General features: G+C 36.0%; 1 protein-coding gene across 1 annotated transcript in view; it reads right to left on the reverse strand.

The window, feature by feature from the left end:
• The window catches only part of ITFG1 (integrin alpha FG-GAP repeat containing 1), a 287,705-nt gene that overhangs the window by 163,242 nt on the left and 98,693 nt on the right, over nucleotides 1-25,770 (reverse strand). The window contains exon 8 of the mRNA XM_007992185.3: nucleotides 25,597-25,678. Coding sequence (XP_007990376.2) covers nucleotides 25,597-25,678 — 82 coding nt within the window. The remainder of the gene's footprint in view (nucleotides 1-25,596; nucleotides 25,679-25,770) is intronic.

Raw genomic sequence — 25,770 nt, forward strand, 5'->3', positions numbered from 1 at the left:
GCAGTGGGGATGATGTATTTAAAGCACTCAGAGAAAAACAGTCAACCCAACATTTTATACAATGTAAAAATTTCCTTCAAAAACACAGAAGAAACTTAAGATATTCCCAGATAAACAAAAGCTGAGGGAGTTTTTTTTTTTTTTTCTCCACTATCAGACCTGCTATATGATAAATACTAAGAAACCATATGAAGAAAAAAGATTATTGGTAAAGGCATATACCTGGGCAAGAATAAAAGCCAGTATTATTGTATTATTTATCTGTAACACAACTTTTTATTTGCTATATGATTTAAAATTTAAAAAATAAATGCATAAAAATTATGCATTGAACACAAATTATATAAAGATATATTCTGAGACATCAATAACATAAAGAGGAAGAACACAGCTATACAGTAGCAGAGGTTTTGTATGGTATTACATTAAACTGGTTTCAACTCAACTTAGAAGGCTACAACTTTAGTTGTTAAATGTAATACCCATGGTAACTACAACACGAAAACATAGAATATGTGCAAAAAGAAATGTGAAAAGAATCAAAACCACTCACTACAAATCAACTAAACATAAAAGGAGGAGGAAATGATGGACAAAAAAAGTGAAAAAACATATAGAAAACAAATAGGAATCAACGATTGTGGAAGACAGTGTGGCGATTCCTCAAGGATCTAGGACTAGAAGTATCATTTTACCCAGTCATCCCATTACTGGGTATATACCCAAAGGATTATAAATCATGCTGCTATAAAGACACATGCACACGTATGTTTACTGCGGCACTGTTCACAATAGCAAAGACTTGGAACCAACCCAAATATCCATCAATGACAGACTGGATTAAGAAAATGTGGCACATATACACCATGGAATGCTGTCATAAAAAAGGATGAGTTCATGTCCTTTGTAGGGACATGGATGCAGCTGGAAACCATCATTCTCAGCAAACTATCGCAAGAACAGAAAACCAAACACCGCATGCTCTCACTGATAGGTGGGAACTGAACAATGAGAACACTTGGACACAGGAAGAGGAACATCATACACCAGGGCCTGTTGTGGGGTGGGGGGAGGGGGGAGGGATAGCATTAGGAGATACACCTAATGTAAATGACGAGTTAATGGGTGCAGCACACCAACATGGCACACATATACATATGTAACAAAGCTGCACGGTGTGGACATGTACCCTAGAACATAAAGTATAATAAAAAAAAAAACCCAAAAATATTCCAAATGAAAAAAGTAAAATATTTTATTAATATTTTTGTATTTGTTATATGTTGAAAAATAATATTTTTGATATATTGAGTTAAAATTAACTGTTTAAATTATTTTTACCTCTACTTTATTTTTGTGATGTGGCTAGTTGAAAAATTAAAATTCTCATCTGGTTTTCAAAAAATAAAAATAAAAAAAATAAAAGAAAACAATAGGAAAATGGCAGAAGCAAAATCTTCCTTATCAGTTAATCATCTTAAGTGTACATAAACACTCAAATCAAAAAGGAGATTGGCAGAATGAATTTTTAAAAAACATGGTCCATCTATATGTTGTCTATAACAGATTCTACATTGAAAAACACAAATAGGTTGAAAGTGAAAGAATGGGCAACAATGCTGGAGAGGTTATATTCATATAGACAAAATAGAGTTTAAGTAAAAAATTGTTATGAGAGACAAATAAGAACATTACATAATGACTAAAAGGACAATTCACCAAGAAGATATAACAACTGTAATCATACATACACCTAAAAATATAGCCTCAAAATATAAGAAGCACATTCTCTAATCACAGTGGAATTAAGCAAAAAAGCAATAGCAGAAGAGAAACAAGAAAATTCAAATACATGAAAATTAACATTCTAAACAACCAGTGGGTCAAAGAAGAATCACTAGGGAAATGAGAAAGTACTTAAAAGCCAGGCATGGTAGCTTAGGCCCATAAACCCAATACTTCGAGAGGCTGAGGCAAGAGGATTGCCTGGGGCCAGGAGTTTGAGACCAGGCTAGGCAACAAACAAAGCAACACCCCAACTGTAAAAAATAATAATAATAATAATAATAATAAAAAATTAGCCAGGTGTGGTGTGCACTTGTAACCCTAGCTACTCTGGAGGCTGAGGTGGGATGACCGCTTTAGCCCAGGAGTTGGAGGTGCAGTGAGCTAGGACTGTGTCGCCAAAAAAAAAAAAAAAAAAAAAAAATACAAAGGGAAGCCCCTCAGACCAACAGTGGATCTCTCGGCAGAAAGTCTACAAGCCAGAAGAGTGGGGGCCAATATTCAACATTCTTAAAGAAAAGATTTTTCAACCCAGAATTTCATATCCAGCCAAACTAAGCTTCGTAAGTGAAGGAGAAATAAAATCCTTTACAGACAAGCAAACACTGAGAGATTTTGTCACCACCAGGCCTGCCTTACAAGAGCTCCTGAAGGAAGCACTAAACATGGAAAGGAACAACCAGTACCAGTCACTGCAAAAACATGCCAAATAGTAAAGACCATCGATGCTAGGAAGAAACTGCATCAACTAACAAGCAAAATAACCAGCTAACATCATAATGACAGGATCAAATTCACACATAACACTATTAACCTTAAATGTAAATGGGCTAAATGCTCCAATTAAAAGACACAGACTGGCAAATTGGATAAAGTCAAGACCCATCAGTGTGTTGTATTCAGGAGACCCATCTCACATGCAGAGACACACATAGGCTCAAAATAAAGGGATGGAGGAAGATCTACCAAGCAAATGGAAAACAAAAAAAGCAGGGATTGCAATCCTATTCTCTGAAAAAACAGACTTTAAACCAACAAAGATCACAAGACACAAAGAAGGCCATTACATAATGGTAAAGGGATCAATTCAACGGGAAGAGCTAACTATCCTAAATATATATACACCCAATACAGGAGCACCCAGATTCATAAAGCAAGTCCTTAGAGACCTACAAAGAGACTCAGACTCCCACACAATAATAATGGGAGACTTTAATACCCCACTGTCAACATTAGACAGATCAACGAGATAGAAGGTTAACAAGGATATCCAGGACTTGAATTCAGCTCTGCACCAAGCAGACCTAATAGACATCTACAGAAGTCTCCATCCCTAATCAACAGAATATACATTCTTCTCAGCACCATATCACACTTACTCCAAAACTGACCACATAGTTGGAAGTAAAGCACTCCTCAGCAAATGAAAAAGAACAGAAAATGTAACACACTGTCTCTCAGACCACAGTGTAATCAAACTAGAACTCGGGATTAAGAAACTCACTCAAAAAATCAACTACATGGAAACTGAACAACCTGCTCCTGAATGACTACTGGGTACATAACAAAATAAAGGCAGAAATAAAGATGTTCTTTGAAACCAATGAGAACAAAGACACAACCTACCAGAATCTCTGGGACACATTTAAAGCAGTGTGTGGAGGGAAATTTATAGCACTAAATGCCCCAAAGAGAAAGCAGGAAAGATCTAAAATTGACACCCTAACATCACAATTAAAAGAACTAGAGAAGCAAGAACAAACACATTCAAAAGCTAGCAGAAGGCAAGCAATAACTAAGACCAGAGCAGTACTGAAGGAGATAGAGACCAAAAAAAAAAAAAAAAACCCTTCAAAAAAATCAATGAATCAAGGAGCTTTTTTTTTTGAAAAGATCAACAAAATTGATAGACCACTAGCAAGACTAACAAAGAAGAGAGAAGAATCAAATAGATGCAATAAAAAATGATAAAGAGGATATTACCACTAATCCCAAAGAAATACAAACTACCATGAGAGAACACTATAAACACCTTTATGCAAACAAACTAGAAAATCTAGAAGAAACTGATAAATTCCTGGACACATACACCCTCCCAAGACTAAACCAGAAAGAAGTTGAATCCCTGAATAGACCAATTACAGGCTCTGAAATTGAGGCAATAATTAAGAGCCTACCAACAAAAGGAAGTCCAGGACCAGACGGATTCACAGTGAAATTCTACCAGAGGTACAAACAGGAGTTGGTACCATTCCTTCTGAAACTATTTCAATCAATACAAAAAGAGGGAATCATCCCTAACTCATTTTATGAAGCTAGCATCATCCTGATACAAAAGCTTGGCAGAGACACAACAAAAAAAGAGAATTTTAGACCAATATCCCTGAGGAACACTGATGCAAAAATCCTCAGTAAAGTACTGGCAAACTGAATCCAGCAGCACATCAAAAATCTTGTCCACCACGATCAAGTCGGCTTCATCCCTGGGATGCAAGGCTGGTTCAACATATGCAAGTCAATAAATGTAATCCATCACATAAACAGAACCAATGACAAAAACCACATGATTACATCAATAGATGCAGAAAAGGCCTTCTATAAAACTCAACAACCCTTCATGCTAAAATCTCTCAATAAACTAGATATCGATGGGACATATCTCAAAATAATAAGAGCTATTTATGACAAACCCACAGCCAATATCATACTGAATGCGTAAAAACTAGAAGCATTCCCTTTGAAAACTGGCACACGACAGGGATGCCCTCTCTCACCACTCCTATTCAACATAGTGTTGGAAGTTGTGGCCAGGGCAATCAGGCAGCAGAAAGAAATAAAGGATATTCAATTAGGAAAAGAGGAAGTCAAATTGTCCCTGTTAGAAGATGACATGATTGTATATTTAGAAAACCCCATATTCTCAGTCCAAAATCTCCTTAAGCTGACAAGCAACTTCAGCAAAGTCTCAGGATACAAAATCAATGTGCAAAAATCACAAGCATTCCTATACACCAGTAACAGACCAACAGAGAGCCAAATCATAAGTGAACTACCATTCACAATTGCTTCAAAGAGAAGAAAATACCTAGGAATCCAACTTTCAAGGGATGTGACGGACCTCTTCAAGGAAAACTACAAACCAGTGCTCAACGAAATAAAAGAGGACACAAACAAATGGAAGAACAACCCATGCTCATGGATAGGAAGAATAAATATCATGAAAATGGCCATACTGCCCAAGGTAATTTATAGATTCAATGCCATCCCCATCAAGCTACCCACGACTTTCTTCACAGAATTGGAAAAAACTACTTTAAACTTCATATGGAACCAAAAAAGAACCTGCATTGCCAAGACAATCCTAAGCTAAAAGGACAAAGCTGGAGGCATCACGCTACCTGACTTCAAACTATACTACAAGGTTACTGTAACCAAAACAGCATGGTACTGGTACCAAAACAGAGATATAGACCAAGGGAACAGAACAGAACCCTCAGAAATAAGACCACACATGTACAACCATCTGATCTATGACAAACCTGACAAAAACAAGAAATGGGGAAAGGATTCCCTATTTAATAAATGGTGCTGGGAAAACTGGCTAGCCATATATAGAAAGCTGAAATTGGATCCCTTCCTTACATCTTACACAAAAATTAATTCAAGATGGATTAAAGACTTAAATGTTAGATCTAAAATCATAAAAACTCCAGAAGAAAACCTAAGCAATACCATTTAGGACATAGGCACGGGTAGGGACTTCATGACTAAAACACCAAAAGCAATGGCAACAAAAGCCAAAATTGACAAATGGGATCTAATTAAACTAAAGAGCTTCTGCACAGCAAAAGAAACTACCATAAGAGTGAACAGGCAACCTACAGAATGGGAGAAAATTTTTACAATCTACCTATCTGACAAAGGACTAATATCCAGAATCTACAAATAACTCAAATTTACAAGAAAAAAAAAATCAAACAATCCCATCAAAAAGTGGGCAAAGGGTACAAACAGACACTTCTCAAAAGAAGACATTTATGCAGCCAACAGATACATGAAAAAATGCTCATCATCACTGGCCATCAGAGAAATGCAAATCAAAACCAACCATCTCACGCCAGTTAGAATGGCGATCATTGAAAAGTCAGGAAACAACAGGTGCTGGAGAGGATGTGAAGAAATATGAGCACTTTTACACTGTTGGTGGGACTGTAAACTAGTTCAACCATTGTGGAAGACAGTGTGGCAATTCTTCAAGGTTCTAGAATGAGAAATACCTTTTGATCCAGCCATCCCATTACTGGGTATATACCCAAAGGATTATAAATAATGCTGCTATAAAGACATGCACACATATGTTTATTGCGACACTATTCACAATAGCAAAGACTTGGAACCAACCCAAATGTCCATCAATGATAGACTGGATTAAGAAAATGTGGCACATATACACCATGGAATACTATGCAGCCAAGAAAAAGGATGAGTTCATGTCCTTTGTAGGGACATGGATGAAGTTGGAAACCATCATTCTGAGCAAACTATCACAAGGACAGAAAACCAAACAGCACATGTTCTCACACACAGGTGGGAACTGAACAATGAGAACACTTGGACACAGGGTGGGGAACCTCACACACTGAGGTCTGCCGTGGGGTGGGGGGAGGGGGGAGGGATAGCATTAGGAGATATACCTAATGTAAATGACAAGTTAATGGGTGCAGCACGCCAACATGGTACATGTATACATATGTAACAAACCTGTACGTTGTGCACATGTACCCTAGAACTTAAAGTATCATAAAAATAAATAAAAATTAGCCAAAAAAAAAAGAAAAAATAAAAGAAAATATTTAAGACAAATGAAAATAAAAATATAACATATGCAGATTTACAGGATTCACAAAGACAGTACTTTGGCGAATTCACAGCTTTCGAAGAAAAAAGATCTCAAATCAAGAACACCTTGAGAAACCAGAAAAAGAACAAAGTCCAAACAGCAAAGATGAGGAAAGAAAATAATACAACTAGAGAAAGATAAAGAAAATGGGATAGACAGACCATTAGAAAAGATTTAAAAAACAGATGAACTTTTATCTAGATTGACAAAAAGAGAGATGTATATAACTAAAGTAAAAAATGAAAGTGGGTACATTACTGTTGACTTTAGAGAAATAAAATGCATTATAAAAATATTAACAATTCTGTGACAACAAATTAGATAACTCAGATGAAATGAACAAATTTCTAAAAATAAATTACCTAAACTGACTCAAGAAGAAATTAACATTCTCAGCAGACCTATAACAAGTAAAGAGATTGAACCATGAATCAAAAATTTTCCAACTAAGAAAAGTCCAACCAGATGGTTTCTCTTTTGAATACCACCAATCATTTAAAGAAGAATTCGCAGCAAACCTTCTCAAACTCTTCCAGAAAAAGAAGAGGAAGAAATACTTCCTAACTCATTTTATGAAGGCAGTATTACTCTGGTATCAAAGTGAGATAATGACATCAAAGGAAAATCACTGAGGAATAGATACAAAGAAACCCTCAGCATATTAAAATGGTTATACACCACAACCAAGTGGGATTTATCTCAGAAATACAAGGATGATTCAACATAAAATTGATCAATGTAACACATTACAGTAATGGAACGAAGGAAAAAGACCCACGTGATCATCTCAAGTGGCACATAAAAGGCACATGACAAATTCAACACACTTTCAGAATATCTCTCAGAAAAATGGAAGTAGAGTGAAATTTTCTGAACATGAATTTATAAAGAACCCACAACTAATACACTCAATGATGAAAAACTAGAAACATTCCCCCTAAGTTCAGGAAGTTAAGGATGCCCACTTTAACCGCTGCTATTCAACATACTGGAAATTCCAGCCAGAGTAATTAGACAGGGAAAGAGATAAATGGTATAAAAATTGCAAAGAAAGAAATAAAACTATTTCTATTTAAAGATGACATGATGCTATATTTAGAAAATCCTAAAGAATCCAAAAGAAAGTTAATGGAATTAAAATCAATGTATTCAGCAAAGTTACAGGTTCATCTTGTAATCAACACACAAGAAAAAATCAGTTGTGTTTCTATAAACGACCAATGAACAATCCCCCCAAAATTTAGAAAGCAATTTCATTTACAATAATATCTAAAAGAACAAAACACCTAGGAGTAAATTTAACCTAAGAGTTGAAATGCTTGTAAACTATACAACATTGCTGAAAATTCAAATTAAAGACTTAAATAAATGGAAAGGTAATCTGTTTTCACAGGTTGGAACTAACTAAATATTGTTAATTTGTCAATACTACTCAAAGCCATCACTTTCAATCCAATCACACTCAAAATTTCAATAGCCTTTTTAGCAGAAATGGAAAAGAAGATTCTCAAATTCATGTGGAATTGCAAGGAGCCTTGAATAATGGAAACAATTTTGAAGTAGAAGAATACAGTTGGAAGACACACTTCTGAACTTTAAAACTTACTAAAAACTACAGTAATTAAAACAACATAGTATTGGCATAAGAACAGACACAGACCAATGGAATATAATTTACAGTCTAGAAATAAACACACACACATATGGCCACCTGACAAGGGTACCCAACTCACTCAGTGGAGAAAGAATAGTCTCCTCAACAGATGTGAGAACTGGATTTCCACACAAAAAAGGACCAAGCATCCTTTTGTACTCATACCATGTACAAAAACTACCTCAAAATAGATTCTAACAATCTCCATTTAAGCGCTAAAATCATAAAACCCATAGTGAAAAGACAATTAACAGAATGAGAGAAAAGATTTTCCTATCACATCTGTTGACATAGATATGTTTAAATATCCACATAAAGGACTTAATATGTAGAATATATAAATAACTCGAAAATTCAACAATAAAAAGACAAACCACCCAGTTAAAAAATAGGTAAAGAACTTGAATTAAAATTATCCAAAGAAGATATAAAAATGGCCAATAAGAACTTAAACAGAAGATCAACATCAGTCATTAGAGAAACAAATGAAAGCCACAATGAAAAACCACTTTACATCTACTAGGAAGGCTCTAATAATTTTTTTAAAAAGAAAAATAGGACATGTTAATGATGATGTGGAGAAACTGGAACCATTATGCATTGCTGGTAGGAATGTAAAATGGCTATAGAAATAGTTTTTAGTTCCTCAGAAAGGTAAACATATAATGACCTTATATCCCAGCAATTTCCCTCCTACTAAAAATAAGTGAAAGCAGGGATTCACATAGACTGCAGCATTATTCACAATAGGTAAAAGGTAAAAACAACCCATGAGTTCATCAACACATAAACAGATAATCAAAACGGAAATGAAGTTCTGATACCAGGTAGAACATGGATGAACCGCAAAAACATTATGCTAGGTGAAATTAGTCAAACACAAAAGGGCAAATATTGCAGGATTCCACTTATATGAAATACCTAGAATAGGCAAATTCATTGAGACAGAAAGTAGATTAGAGGTTATCAGAATGAGGAATTATTGCTTAATGGTTACTGAGTTTCTACTTAGAGGGACAGAAAAAGTTATGAAAATACATAGTGGTTAATGTTGCACAACGGTGTGAATGTAATTAATGCCACTGAATTAATACACTTAAAAATGGTTAAAATGGCAAATTTTATGTTGTACATTATTTTAATCAAATTTTTAAAAAAGTAGATTAGTAGTCATCTGGGACTGTGGTAGGAGTGGAGACTGACTATATGTGGGCAGGAGGGAACTTTTTGGGTTAATGGAAGTATTCCAAAACTGAGATTGTTGTTATGGTTATACAACTGTCTCATAGTTTATTAAAACTCACTGAACTCTCCACTTAAAATGGGAGACTTTTATGATATGCAAATTTTACAATAAAACTGTTATAAACTTAAAATACTTTATTTATGCAGAGTTTTTTCCAAAGGAATTATTCAGTAAACATTTATTAAGGGTTACTATGTGTCATCCACTATTCTATTTTTATTTTATTTAAGTTTTAATGTTTGTGGGTACATAGGTGTACATATTAAGGGGTTACCTGAGATATTTGGTGCAGGCATTAACCATTAACCATCCCCACCTCCCCCACACCCCTCATTACCCTTCTCAGCCTCCGATAACCATCCTTCTACTGTCTATGTGCATTTCAATAGTTTTCAGTTTTAGATCCCACATATAAGTGAGAACATGGGATGTTTGTCTTTCTGTGCTTGGCTTATTTCACTCAACATAATGACTTCCAGTGCCGTCCATGCTGTTGCAAATGACAGGATCTCATTCTTTTTTATGGCTGAATAGTACTCCATTGTGTCATTTTCTTTATCCATTCATCTGCTGACGGACACTTAGCCAGCCACTATTCTAAACACTGGAAATAGAAATATGAAAGTTTATGGTCTCTGTCTTCAAGGAACTCACAGGTAAGTGGGGGAAAAAAGAAGTAAACAAATAATTACTATAGTGTTTAGCAAGGGCTAAAACAGTAGGTAAGGTAGGACAAAAAAGGAACTAGCAAGTCATCTAACTCAGAGGTGTCCAATCTTTTGGTTTCCCTGGGCCACATTGGAAGAAGAAGAACGGTCTTGGGCCACACATGAAATACACTAACACTAGTGATAGCTGATGAGCTGAAAAAGAAAACAAAATTGCAAAAAAACTCATTTTTTTTTTTTTTTTTTTTTTTACAGTGTTTCACTCTGTCGCCCAGGCTGGAGTGCAGTGGCACCATCTCAGCTCACTGCAACCTCCGCCTCCTGGGTTCAAGCAATTCTCCTGCCTCAGCCTCCTGAGTAGCTGGATTACAGGTGTGCACCACCTGGCTATTTTGTATTTTTAGTAGAGAAGGGGTTGGCCATGCTGGCCATGTTGGCCAGGCTGGCCATGTTGGCCAGGCTGGTCTGGAACTCCTGACCTCAAGAGATCCGCCCACCTTGGCCTCCCAAAGTGCTGGGATTACAGGTGTCAGCCACTGTGCCCAGCCAAAAAACTCATGTTTTAAGAAAGTGTATAAATTTGTGTTGGGCTGCATTTAAAGCTGTCCTGGGCCACACGCAGCCCACAGGCTGCAGGTTGAACGAGGTTGTTGTAGGCAATTGTAACATCATGATGAGTATTTGTGTGTCTAAAGATATGCAAACATAGAAAAGGTACAGTAAAAAAATGGTACCATAATTTCATGGGACCACCACTGTATATGTGGTCCATGGTTGACCAAAATGGCGCAATGTGGAATATGACCATATATGCACCCAACATCGGAGCACCTAAATATACAGAGCAAATATTAATGGACACAAAGGGAGAAATAAATAGTAATACAATACTACTAGGAGACTTCGGTACTCCACTTTCAATATTAATAAGGAAATGCCAGAATTGAATTTCACTTAGAACAAAACAGACCTAACAGATATATACAGAACTTTCCATCCAACAGCAGCAGAATACACATACTTTGCTGGTATACATGGAACATTCTCCAAGATGTGCACCATTGGTTTCGATATCAGAGTAATTCTGATCTTACAGAATGGGTTTGGAAGAATTCCTCCTCCATATGGTAGGCCGCAAAACCAGTCTTAATAAATTAAAAAAAACTGAGATTGTATCAAGTATTGTTTCCAACCACAACTGTATAAAAATACACATCGATATAGGAGGAACTTGGAAAATCATATAAATACATGGGAATTAAACAAAATGCTCCTGAAGAACTAATGGTTAATGAAGTAGTTAAAACATTTCTAGAGACAAATGAAAATGGAAATACAACATACCAAAACCCATGGGTTATAGCAGAAGCAGTAGTCAGACGGATGTCTACTGCAATAAACACGTATATCAGAAAAGACAAAAGATCAATAAAGGGAAGAGTTGGTTTTTTGAAAAGATATGCAAAATCTACAAACTGTTAGCTAGACTAAGAAAAAAAGAGAATACTTAAAATCAGAGAAGAAGCAGGCATTATAACTGATACTACTGAAATACAAAGAATCATAAGAGATTATTATGAACAACTATACGCCAACGAACTGGAAAATCTAGAAGACACTGATAAATTCCTGGATAAACACAACCTAACAAGATTGACTCATGAAGAAATATCACAGAAAATTTGAACAGGCCAATAATGAGTAATGAGATTGAATCAATAATAAAAAGTATCCCATCAAAGGAAAGCCCAGGACTTGATGGCTTCACTGCTGAATTCTACCAATCCATGTAAAGAATAACTAACACCAATTCTTCTCAGAGTATTTCAGAAAAGTGGAGAGGAGGGAATTCTTACAAACCTATTCTACAAGAACAAAATTACTCTGATACCAAAACCAGCCAAGGACACAACGACGACAACAAAACAACAGGCCAATGTCGCTGATAAACATAGATCAAAAATTCCTCAACAAAACACTGGTAAACCAAATTCAACAACACATTAAAGAATCACCACGATCAACTGGGATTTATCCCAGAGGCATAAGAATGGTTCAATACACACAAATCAATGAATGAGACTGACAATATTAACAGAACGAAGGACAAAAACCATATGGTCATTCAATAGATGAAGAAAAAACATTTGACAGAATTCAGTATCCCTTTGTGATAAAACCTTTCAACAAATTAGGCATAGCAGGTATGTACCTCAACATAATAAAAACCATATATGATGAACCTACAGCTAACATCATGATTGAAAAGGAAAAAGTTGAAAGAAAGCTTTTCCTCTAAGATGTGGAAGAAGACAAAGATGCCCAGTTTCACCACTTCTATTAAAAGAAAATACTGGAAATCTTAGCCAGAGCAATTGGGTGAAAGACAGATATTAAAAGACATTCAAATTGGAAAGGAGGCAGTCAAACCATTCTTGTTTGCAGATGACATGGTCTTATACAACCCTAGACTCCACCAAAAAAAAAAACCTTTTAGAACTAATAAATGAATTCAGTAAAGGTGCAGGATACAAATCAACATGCAAAAATCAGTAGCATTTCTATACACAATAATAAACTATCTGAAAAAGAAATCAAGAAAAAAAATTCCCACTTACAATAGTTACAAATAAGATACTGAGAATAAACCTAAGGAGGTGAAAGATCTTTATAACAAAACTATAAAATTGATGAAAGAAACTGAATCGGATACAAATAATGAAAAGATACCCTGTGTTCATGAATTGGAAGAATTCATAAATGTAACCGAAGGAATATGGTTAAAATGACCACACTACCCAAAGCAATCTACAGATTCACTGCAATCCCTATCAAAATACCAATGCCATTCTTTACAATAGTAGGGAAAGAAATCCTAAAGTTTGTGTGGAACAACAACAGACTTTGAATAGCCAAAGGAATCTTAAAATGACCACACTACCCAAAGCAATCTACAGATTCACTGCAATCCCTATCAAAATACCAATGACATTCTTCACAATAGTAGGGAAAGAAATTCTAAAGTTTGTGCAGAACAACAACAGACTTTGAATAGCCAACGGAATCTTAAGCAAAAAGAATAAAGCTGGGGGCACCAGAATACCTGACTTTAAAACATCCTACAAAGCTTTGGTAATCAATACAGCATGATACTGGCACAAAAACAGAAACATAGACCAACAGAACAGAATATGAATACAGAAATAAATCCATGCATCTACAGCCAACTGATTTTTCACAAAGGTACCAAGAACACACACTGGGGAAAGGACAGTTTCTTCAATAAATGGTGTTGGGAAAATTGGATTTCTACATGCAGAAGAATGAAAGTCAACCCCCATTTCTCATCATATTAAAAAAAATCAATTCAAAATGGATTAAAGACTTAAAGGTAGGACTCAGAACTCTGTAACTACTAAAAAAATACATAGGGGAAATACTTCATGACACTGGTCTCACCAAGGATTTTTAAAAATAAGATCTCAAAAGCACAGGCAACAAAAGCAAAAGTAGGCAAATGAGATTACAGGATTACAGCAAACTAAAAAGCTTCTGCACAGCAAAGAAGTAAGAGTGATGAGACAACCTAAAAAATGGAAAAAGATATTTGCGATCTACACATCTGACAAAGTGTTAATATCAGAATTCATAAGGAACCCAAACAATTCAATGGCAAAAAAAATTCTGATTAAAAAATGGGCAAAAGACTTGAATGGACATTTCTCAAAAGACAACACAGAAATGGACAATAAGTACATGAAAAAATGCTCGACATCATGAATCATCAGAAAATGCAAATCAAAATCACAATGCGACATCACCTCACTCTAGCTAGAACGGCTATTATGAAAAACTATAACAAGTGTTGGTGAAGAACTGGAGAATAGGGAACCCTGACATATTGTTGGTGGGAATGTAAATTAGTACAGCCATTATGTAAAACAGTATGGAGTTTCCTCAAAAATAATTACAAATAGAACTATCATATGATTCAGCAATCCTACTACTGGGTATATAGCTAAAGGAAATGAAATCAGTATTTCAAGAGATATCTACATCCCTATGTTTATTATAGCACTATTCACAATAGCCAAAAAGGAAACAACCAGAGTCCATCAAATGTATGAATGGATTAAAAAAAAAATGTGGTATGTATATACATACAATGGTTTATCGTTCGGACATGAAAAGGAATGTAGTCCTGTAATTTATGACAACATGGATGAACCTGGAGGTCATTATGTCAAGTGAAATAAGCCAGACACAGAAAACAAATACCGTATGAATTCACTCATATGTGGAATCTACAAAAGTAGATCTTATAGAATTAGAGAGAATAGTGATTATCAGAGGCTGGGGAGAGGATATGGATAGAGTCTGGTCAAAGGGCACAAAGCTACAGTTAAGATTGGCTGAATACTTTCTGGTGTTCTATTGCAAAGTAGGTGACTATAGTTAACTGTGATGTATTGTTTTATTTCATAATAGCTAAAAGAGATTATTTTGAAAGTTCTCACCACAAAGAAATGAAGTTTGAGGTGATAGATTTGCTAATTACTCTGACTTGATCATTATACAATGTATACATGTATTGAAACATCACATTGTATCCCACAAATATGTATAATTATTACATGTCAACTAAAAATTTACAAAAACCTGCAAAAATTTATATTCTGAAAGCCTGTTTTATTCCAACAGAAATCAATTTTAAATGAATTTTATATCAAAATCACCACTGTTGGGTTTTTTTTTCTGGAATCCATAAACACTATATATTCTACAATTACAGATACTTATAATCATATTTTTGAGATGGATGACTTGGGAGAGTGGTCAAAGAGTATAAAAGTTCTAAAAATAATACGTGAAAAACAGGGAGCAGATGGAGAAGATTCACTATCAAAATACATGGTTCTAAAGGCAAACAGCATATTCTAGTGGGTCACACTGTTGGTGACCATTATTGAACATGATAACATATTTTAAAATGTAAACTAATGCAGATGAAGAAGGAGTGGATAGTGTTTAAGGATGCAGCTTGTGAGACAGAGCCAAGGATCATGTCCCGGCTCTGCCACTTCCTCCCTAGCTATGTGCCCTTGGTCAAGTTTCTTGTTTCTTAACCTCTCTGAACTCCTATAACCACACTCTATAATGTGGCTGAATAATATTGTTCACCTCAGAAAGGTTTGGAAAGATTACTCGAGATAAATGTAAAATATTCCCTATAAAATAGTTTCTGCCAAAAATAACTATTTTTAAGCATTATGAAACAGAAGCAAAGAGACATCTGCAATACACAAAACTTGTAAATCCTTTCAATGTCACTGATTAACAAAAACTTGAAAGCTTTCTCTTGATTAAATTCAACATACATTAGTTACAGAGGGTGATGTGATGACAGGCAGGGGCTACTTAAATACACAGAATGTCCACTTGTCTGTGTGTAACAAGGACTAAAAGGGAACTGTCTTGCTACTGGGGAACAGAACAGGAAAACAGGATTGCTTTGTGAGAGAGGCAAAGGGAACGGATTGCTGTGAATAAGTGATAAGTAGTAAAGGGTACTTTCACCCATTCAGTCACTATCCATCCATCATCCACCACGCATTTTCCACCATCCATTCAACCCATCAATCCATTTTTCAGCTCTTCAATGGGTTAAGGTTAAGCACAGAAAAGCTGTGTGCGTGCCTACATCCAAGAAGCACAATTATGACTTTGCTTATCAATGAATGGGGCATTTACACAGAGTGAAAATGTGGAGTTGCAGAGGGGAAAATACAGGGTTGAAATGGAAGTCAGATGTGTTTGAAAATAGGGCAGGATATTTTCTGCTTAGGCATGGCACTAGGCTCTTCATAATGAGCTTCTATGCCACTCTGACTCATGGCAGGGAATTCCTCTCAGGTGTAATGTGCTACAGAGAAATAAATCTCACCACCTTTTGGTCCTTCCTAGGTATATGTATCTGTAAGGTCTAACAATAGCCAAGTTGTCTGCAATAATCACTTTCATAGTACTGTTGCAATAAAAAAACGAAGAGCTATGCATAGTTAACAGAACAGTTTAATGGGGTGCTCCATTTATCATAGATCAATTATACTAACTAGGGTAGGCTTAGAGTGACAAATATTCCAATTAATTTGTGGGTTATATTAGAAAGTATTAAACATACCATCTATTAAATTACAAAATATCAATATAATAATGTAAAATACAACATTATCCCATAGCATTTTTAAGTACGTTAAATTTAATATTGAAAAGGCCAAGTATACATTCAAAATACCATGCATCATAAAAAAAATTAAATGCGGCCGGGTGCAGTGGCTCACGTCTGTAATCACAGCACTTTGGGAGGCAGAGGTGGGTGGATCACAAGATCAGGAGATCGACACCATCCTGGCTAACACGATGAAACCCCGACCCTACTAAAAATACAAAAAAATTAGCCGGGTGTGGTGGCGGGCACCTGTAGTCTCAGCTACTTGGGAGGCTGAGGCAAGAGAATGGCATGAACACGGGAGGCGGAGCTTTCAGTGAGCCGAGATCATGCCATTGCACTCCAGCCTGAGCCACAGAGCAAGACTCCGTCTCAAAAAAAAAAAAAACAAAACTGAAAAAAGTTAAATGCGCAGTACAGTCTTGAGAATACAATATGTCAGAGATATATTTAGGAAAAAAACACTCTTACCTAGAAAGGCAAGAATTTATTATATTCAAACCTGTACAAAATGGCTTCAGGGATATAGAGTCCTAGTTTTTCCTCATATTTGTATACCTTAAAAGAAACTAATATAGCCTAGTCTGCTTTAGATGTTGAATATGTATAAAGTCAAGACTATGAAGCAGCCATTTTATAATTTTTACATAAATTATAATTTCCAATCAAAATGCATTCAAAATATTTATCAGAATCACATCTGGCATCCATGTCTCACCAAGATAGATGTCTCAGAGAAGTCTGCTACAAAGTAGAAACCCAGGAACTAATCACTTTTGCTGTGGTAACTATTGCACTGCAATCATCACAGATATGGAATGAAAAGGAACTACTAATGAACTGGGTTCATTATTTGTTTGAAAGAGTATTGCAAATATTAGAAGAGTACTCTAAGAACACCTCACCACTTTGGGTGCTTTATGGCAATGAGTGCACATAAAATATTTGTTTTACCAAAAATTTCTAATAGCATTTTCTTTTTTTGATGGGATAGGGGCAGAGCAGGCTGAGGGAGACAAAGGTCCTACAGGTTAGAGGGAGAACTGCTTAAACTGGTTATGATGACTTCAAATACATGGAAACAGAAGTGGCACTATAAAAAAAAGGATATTAAGAAGCTGTGCAAATACAGTTGTCTATTTAAATGCTAAATAATAGTAAATACTGTAGATAATGTAGGTTGTTATCTACTGGTCAGAATTTATGAATTAGAAAATGTAAATAGGAAGACTAAGAATTAACAATGTATAAGGATCCAGGATGTCTCCTACTGAAATCAGCACCCATGCATTTTAGATTCAGAACAATTTTTAATCACTTAACTTTAATCAAAATAAGTAAAAGTAATGATATGTTACTCTTTATCATACGAATGACTCAGAAGTTTTGGTTTAGGATTATAGTTGAAGGTCTTAAGACATCCTAAACTTGAGCTCAATTCTTAAAAACCATTTATAATATTTTAAAATTTTCAATGTTGATACTGAATAGTTAATATCCAATTGAATATTTTTCATTTAATTAAATAATTCATTTAAAATTATTCATTAGTATTTATAATGTGACTGGCACTGCTATAGGCTTGAGAGAGACAATGGTGGACAAAACACACCAATGGAGTTCTGGTGAGGGCACATGAGTGGAATGAACACCAAGTGAGCAACAGTCTGTAATGGAGAAAAACAAAGCAGGAAAGTGCGGCAGAAGTGCTGGGGGTAGGGTTTACAGTTTTACATAGTGTGGTCAGGGAAAGCCTCCAGGAGACAGTGATGTGGCAAAACCAGAAGGTGGTATGGGGTTGAGTCATGAGGAATATCATGCAGAGGGATAAGCAAGGGCAAAGGCCTCAGGAGGGACAATTTGCAGAACACCAAGAAGGCAGTGTGACTGGAGCACAGGTGCATTTATAATGTTAGAAAGAAAGGCAGGACGCTTTGGACACGCACTCCTTCATTTATCCATTATTTGTCTTCTAAATGGCAGTTAAACAAGGACATGCTAATATCCAACTCTGTGTCTCTCCAGAGCTTGTATCTCCTATATGTATTTCGTTTTGTCTTCTAATAGACATCTCAAACTTAACATGTCCCAAACAGAACTATCAATTAACAGAACTCCGGAGTTCCTCTTCCTACTCCTTTCCTACCTCATCAAATGGCGCTGAGTTGTTCAAACCAAATATCTAGAAATCATTCTTCTTTTTCTCTTCCCACCAACATCTAATCCACCAGCATTTCCTGTTAACTTTGTCTCCAGTATGTCCTAAATAAGACTACTTCTATCCATTTCCTGGTGGTTTCCCTGGTCCAAGTCACCATAGTTTTTCCCTCTTAACTAGTCTCCTTGAAGTTTCCAATCACATGTAGAATAAAATCCAAACTCCTTGTTACCTTTGTCTACAAAGCACTACAAGACCTGGCCAAGTGCCAGCCTTTTTATTTTTATTTTTTATTTTTTTGAGACGGAGTCTCACTTTGTCACCCAGGCTGGAGTGCAGTGGCGCGATCTCGGCTCACTGCAAGCTCCGCCTCCTGGGTTCACACCATTCTCCTGCCTCAGCCTCCCTGGCAGCTGGGACTACAGGCGTGTGCCACCACGCCCGGGTAATTTTTTGTATTTTTAGTAGAGACGGGATTTCACTGTGGTCTCGATCTCCTGACCTCGTGATCCGCCTGCCTCGGCCTCCCAGGTACTGGGATTACAGGTGTGACTCACCGTGCCCGGCCTTGCCAGCCCTCTTTTTGTTCCTTGAACATCAAGCTTATTTTTGCCTTAGAATCTTCACTTATGTGTTCCTTCTGCATGGAGCATTTTCCCCAAAAACCTTCTACAACTTCATTCAAGTCTCAGATCAGATGTAACCTCCAATGAGCTACTTAAAATAGCCCTTCTCATTTCCTATGATAGCCCTTTGTTTAATTCCCTCAGAGCTCTTACCACTTTCTTACAATTCCTTATTAATTTAATTATTTTTGTCTTTCTTCCCTCAATAGAATTTAAACTTCATGAGAACAGGGTTTTTGTATGCTTGAGGCTTGGCTATATGCCAAGCACCGAATACACAGCCAGTCCAAAGAGTAAGAACTCTAAAACTATTTTTTGAATTCATTAACCAATGCCTTGTACACAATAGAAATATTTCATTATAAAACAGAAAGGAAACTAAACGGAAGAAAAATGAATTGCTCCACAATTTTAAAGAATAAACAGACTGAACTATTTGATTGAATCCTGTGTATGTACCATACAATTCAAAGAAAATGAAAGTATTACAATGCAGCACTTATGTCTAATTTGCCCATATTACACATATTAAAGTACTCTATATTTGTATTTACTTGATAATTTCTGACTAGTAAGGATAGTGCTATGGAATAGTAGTACATTTAAGAAAGAATATCTGCAACTTCAAACACTTTTCTGCTTTATTGATTTTTGACTAGTGTTCAATGTCCCTTTTTAATGAAAAAGGGGCTACTTAACAAAAGAGCAGCCAATTTTCAACTATAAGAAACAAACACACACACACACAAAGTGTGCCATTAATGTAAGACTGTGGACCAAAAGCCAATCTTAAATGACTTACATAATAAGACCAAGTACAGAAAGCACAGCACCCAGAATTTTCTGCTTTCTAGCTTCTTTTGTAATATAATCGTCACCTATTTGAAGGCATTTGACTTTTAAAATTCTTTTGTGAGAGAGAATATGAACATTCAATTACCAATTAGCATTCAAACTAAATATAAAATTTACATTTCCATACACGGCTCATCCGATTTACTTTCCAGATCAAACATGAACAAAAAACAATTTTAATTTGTCAGATGGTTACTGAATACACCTAGCCATAAAACAAAGGGAGTCTAACTGCTATAAATGCTTTGAAATCAGCTCTACGATGGTTAATTTAGAATTAACATCTGAATCTTTACCAAATACTATAAGACTTCACAAAACAACTTTAATGTGGGGTGTCCCTACCTTTCTCCTTTACTAAATGTCATTGATTACTATGCTAGGTACTGGGTGTACTCAATTGAATCATATTTGGGGTTAACCATCAATGAGACTATCTTTAAGTTGTTCAAGATTTTCCAGTATGTTTATAACTTTCACGAATGACAGTTTTCCATTTTCATTAGCTCCTTTATTTTTTATAGGATTATCTAGATCTGACTGACAATTCCAAGTCCCAATTCATCATGCCCAGTATTCTCCCTTTACTTGAAGAAGAAAGTGTGATCTCCTTCTGAAGATGTGATACACAGCAGTTAGCATGAGATATGTATAATTTATAAATAAATTTATATGACATTTACAATAATTCAATCTATAAAAAATGATGACATTCTGTATAAGGTTTCTGTTTTTCCTTCAGTTTTATAGCTTTTATTGATTTCCACTACATCTAGTATTACATACAAAATTGATACCCATTTTCTGTAAGTCTAATTTCTATTGACTTTTTGTCCTATATAATTTAATAAGAGATAACACCTTATTTATAGGAACTCTAGATTTTGATATTCAGAGCCTACGTAGAAAGAGACTCAAGATTAACATACAGTTTAAAAGGATGATATAGTAGGGCAAGACAGAAAACATGTCTTCCAGAAGATACACCTTCCTTGATGATTTCTTAGCTGACAGACATTTATGGGTTGCAGATGTTCCAAATATGAGACTAGAGCCCAGAACCTCATCTGACACTTACCAGTAGCAGCAAGTATTTATTGGGTAATTTCTATGACTCAGGGACTGCTGTAAGAATTCTGCAAATGATAACTTTTAGGCCACTAATACACTGCTAAAATGAAAATCGAAAGGTCTTTTTTTGGTCTTCTTTCGCATTATATTTTAATACATGCCGATGGTTTCTGACCACCTTTTAGCATCCATTTTTCTCCCTCCTTAGCCCTCTGTCCACCTCCATTTTACACCTTCTTCTTTGGAGGGCTCATCTCAGTCTTGACCTCTTCCCTCTTAAAGGGCTCTCACAACTGCCTTGGCTTTTTCCCTCAGCTTAGGTCTGCTAAATGTGATGGTTTTGTTGTCTTTACAGCACGATTAATGTGATAAATTTAAAGTGTTTCAGTACCTAATTCAGCTCTCTCTCCTGATTCACCTATCTTTGTGAATGGTATTGCCCTTCTTTGGGTTATTCAGAGTCAGTTTTTTACTTTTTACTCTCTCTAGTGTCAAACCAATTAGAAATTTACTGATTCCCTCCACATACTGATGTAGTTCAGCTCCGGCTCGCACCATCTCATGCCCTGACCTGTCTCCTGAGTGGTTTCCACCTTTAGAAAATACTGTATTTCAAGATTGTTTAAATCTGCTTCTCTGTTAACATCAAAATCTCAGGCACCTCAGAGGTTCTAATAATCTTCCTCTGAACTCCTACTGCATGCTCAAGAAGCATTACATTATGCATATCCCACCAGACCAGAAGATTTTGTTCAACTTTACTCTCTGAAGTTAATAAAAAAGGTATTAACAGATGTTCAAAATTGTTCCACTACTTCCCATCACTTCTACAGAATAAAATCAACATTTGTTCATCTGTTACTCATTTGGTAATCCAATGGGTTCCCAGGCCATTTATTATGCTTCTATATTTTTACAGAAACTGTCGATTCAACCCAAAGTGATTTATTCACTAGTCACTAACCAAACCATTTTTATATCTCCACATATTTTAAGCAAACCTTAGATTTGTTTCAAAGTCCAGTACAAAATCTCACCACTTCCATGAGACTTTTGTACCCTTTCTCAGCTTAAGATGATCTATGTTGCTGCAAGACTTAGCACTTTTTCCATGGCATTAATTTCATAATCAACAATGAAATGCAGTTTGGTTTCTCTTATATCGTGGTAGCTTGTTGCTTTACTCTTGTATTTTTTTTTTTTAACATATTCATATTCTGTCTTCCCCAATGGACCCTCCCTCCTTCCCTCCTTCCCTCCCTCCTTTCCTTCCTTCCTAGGTTGGAGTGCAGTGGCACGATCACTGTTCACTGCAATCTCTGCCTCCCAGGTTCAAGTGATCCTCTCACATCAGTCTCCTGAATAGCTAGGATCACAGGCTTGTGCCATCATGCCCAGCTAATTTTTTTGTATTTTTGGTAGAGACGGGGTTTCATCATGTTGCCCAGGCTGGTCTCAAACTCCTGAGCTCAAGTGATCCTCCCGCCTCAGCCTCCCAAAGTGTTGGGATTACAGGTGTGAGCCACTGCACCAGGCCTGTAAAATTCCTAAAGGCAAGGACTTTACCTTTAAAATCAGTTTTCTTATATAGTATTCAGCACAATATTTAAAGCATAATAGAAATTCAATGTTTTTCTCAGCGGTCTAACTTTTGCATTTTATTTGGTGTTAAAGACCCTGTGAAACTACATAACCTCTTCTTTCATTCTTCAAAAAAAATTTTTTTAGAGATGAGGTCTCACTTGTGTTGCCTACGCTAGAGTGCAGTGGCTCGACCACAGCTCACTGCAGCCTTGACCTCCTGTGCTCAAGCAATTCTCCTGCCTCAGTCCGAGAAGCTGAGACTACAGGTACAAACCACCACACCAAGCCATACATGACCTTTTCTAAATGAGTCGTTCACGCCACTCAAAAAATAGTATCAATTTTACATGAACTCAAAAGTTCTAAGATAAAAATTCGAACACTTTTTTTACTCAGCAGTTAGTATATACTTTGGTTTCTTTCTTGCCATTGTTGACTACTACTTCTCTACAATTTACTTTTTCACTATTAAATTAACATATTATTCTAGCCACATAACAAAATTTGGAAAATAGGGAATAAGATAACCTATTTTGCTACTTTAACAAAACCATTATTACCCTTTGGCTGTGTTTCTTTCTAGTCTTCTCTCTTTTTTTTAGACAAGTGAGCTGGGAGCCTTTAAACACTTCTCTTTGGTACAGACTTCTTGTCACGTATATCATTTATTTTTATTTTTATTTTTTTTTGAGACGGAGTCTCGCTCTGTCGCCCGGGCTGGCGTGCAGTGGCCGGATCTCAGCTCACTGCAAGCTCCGCCTCCCGGGTTCACGCCATTCTCCTGCCTCAGCCTCCCGAGTAGCTGGGACTACAGGCGCCCGCCACCTCGCCCGGCTAGTTTTTTGTATTTTTTAGTAGAGACGGGGTTTCACCATGTTCGCCAGGATGGTCTCGATCTCCTGACCTCGTGATCCGCCCGTCTCGGCCTCCCAAAGTGCTGGGATTACAGGCTTGAGCCACCGCGCCCGGCTTATCATTTATTTAAGCATGTGCACTCTTTATCAACTGAATGGTAAATTTCTGGAATCATGCTGACTTCCTGGCTGTCAGTCACTTCCCTTGTTTTGGTTCAAATGAAGTAGGTGGAAAGGAAGACAGAGGGCTGGATGCAATTCACAAACGCATTCAAATGTACACTTTTCACAGGAAGAATGCATATTTTCGATATGTTAATATTCATATTTTTGAACCCAGCAGTCTTTTTTGCCAATATTCAACTAAAATGCCAATGTGTGATATTTATTAAAAGTGTACTAATACATTAAAAAAAGTTTACTGATAAACTACCGAAAACTAATAGAAACAGGGAGCAATAGTTATGTTTCTTAATCTGACTGTGTCTTATAATCTGCATATCTTAAAAACACTAACGTGTAAATGTTTATGTTTATCAAAATGTAAAAAATCCTCAAGGCTACTGATAATTTTGTTAAAAGTAAGGCATGTTATGATATAAAACACACGATCACAAAAGATATAACTTTAATTTGGAGTTTTTTTAACCAGGAGTTAAGGGGGTCAGAGACATCTCTGCACTCCCTGAGAATTATATAGTACATATATACTTTTTTCCTAAAGAGAGACTTGCAGAGAGAGCTGTTATTAATCTAGCTAATCAAATTAGTCAGCAAATTCGAAAAAATAATGTCATGTGCTCTACCACTTGACTATTGGCATTAAAAGCTGTAAAAGCAATAGAAATTTACTCAAAATTAACATAATATTCAATATAAAGATTCAGGTTAAAATTTCCATGATATGACATTATCAAAACTCCTGATGTAGCCGTGTCAGGACACATCCATATGACACTGAACAGTGAGTTGTTTTAGTCAGCTGTATAAAGAGCAGCAGAGGCAACAAGAACAAAAAACAGGTAAGTCCAATGAATAGACTCAAACTACAATTTGAGATGACGTTCCACTAGGTTGCCCGGGATAGTCTTGAACTCCTGAGCTCAAAGAGTCCTACCAAGTAGCTCGGGCTACAGGCAAGAGCCACTGTATCCAGCTCAAACTCTAACTTCCTGTGCTCTTGCTATAAGCCTGTCACTGTGCTTTATTTACATTGTGCTGTTCATAATAGCCTTTAGAGGTGGATATTATTGTCATTTCCACATTATATATGAGGAAACTGAGGTATCTGAACATGGTGATGTCTCATCTACATGTTGAGGAAAGCCTACGGTGTTTACTGGCATAATGAAGGATCGGCGGGACGGGAACAAGCACTGAACAGCTTTTAGGTAGGGGTCACCCAGACCACTTTCCCATCTAATATAATTACTTTGACAAATGATAAAAAGAGCCACACGTGCTTTGGAAGTTCCTGACCAATGTGAACTTAATTGTGCAGAATCTTACGGAAAACAGAAATTCATATGTCCTCTTTTGGGTAATTCATAATAGATATTACTCTGCTTTAAAATTAAGTTGTAAATAAAAATGGCTTTTAGTACTGGTTTTAAGAGGTCAGATTAACTCCTTCACTTCTATTTGTTCCGTATGTTGGATGTACATGAAGAATTTATGGTAACTAATACCTGGTATTCTTTAGAAAAAGTCTCAGTAGATTTTCTTGTTTTGCATATTACTTCTGCAAACAGTATTAAACTATTTTTTAAATACATCATAAATTTCTCCTTATTTCATTAAGGAATTGACATGTCATGTACCGTACTATTATAGAATAGGCATCTTTTGAAGCTATAATAGTTATTTCCTGCTATGGGGAATTAATATAAATAGATCAAAAAGAGGGAGAGAATTGGAAAGGCAAAAGCCATTTTTTTTTTTTTTTTTTTTTTTAACCAAATCTTACCAAAGTCTGCAAATGCTGACTGTCCAACCACCATCATATTTTGAGGTTTTTCCAATATAGTACTGACAGAGAAGTTTCCATCCTGTTAAATGAAGAAAACTTTGAATTAGACCATCTTAGTCCACTCATTTGTTAAATGTAAAACAAAGCATTCTAACTGAACTAGGGAAATAA

This window comes from Chlorocebus sabaeus, chromosome 5 (genome assembly GCF_047675955.1).
Source record: "Chlorocebus sabaeus isolate Y175 chromosome 5, mChlSab1.0.hap1, whole genome shotgun sequence".
Lineage (NCBI taxonomy): Eukaryota > Metazoa > Chordata > Mammalia > Primates > Cercopithecidae > Chlorocebus > Chlorocebus sabaeus.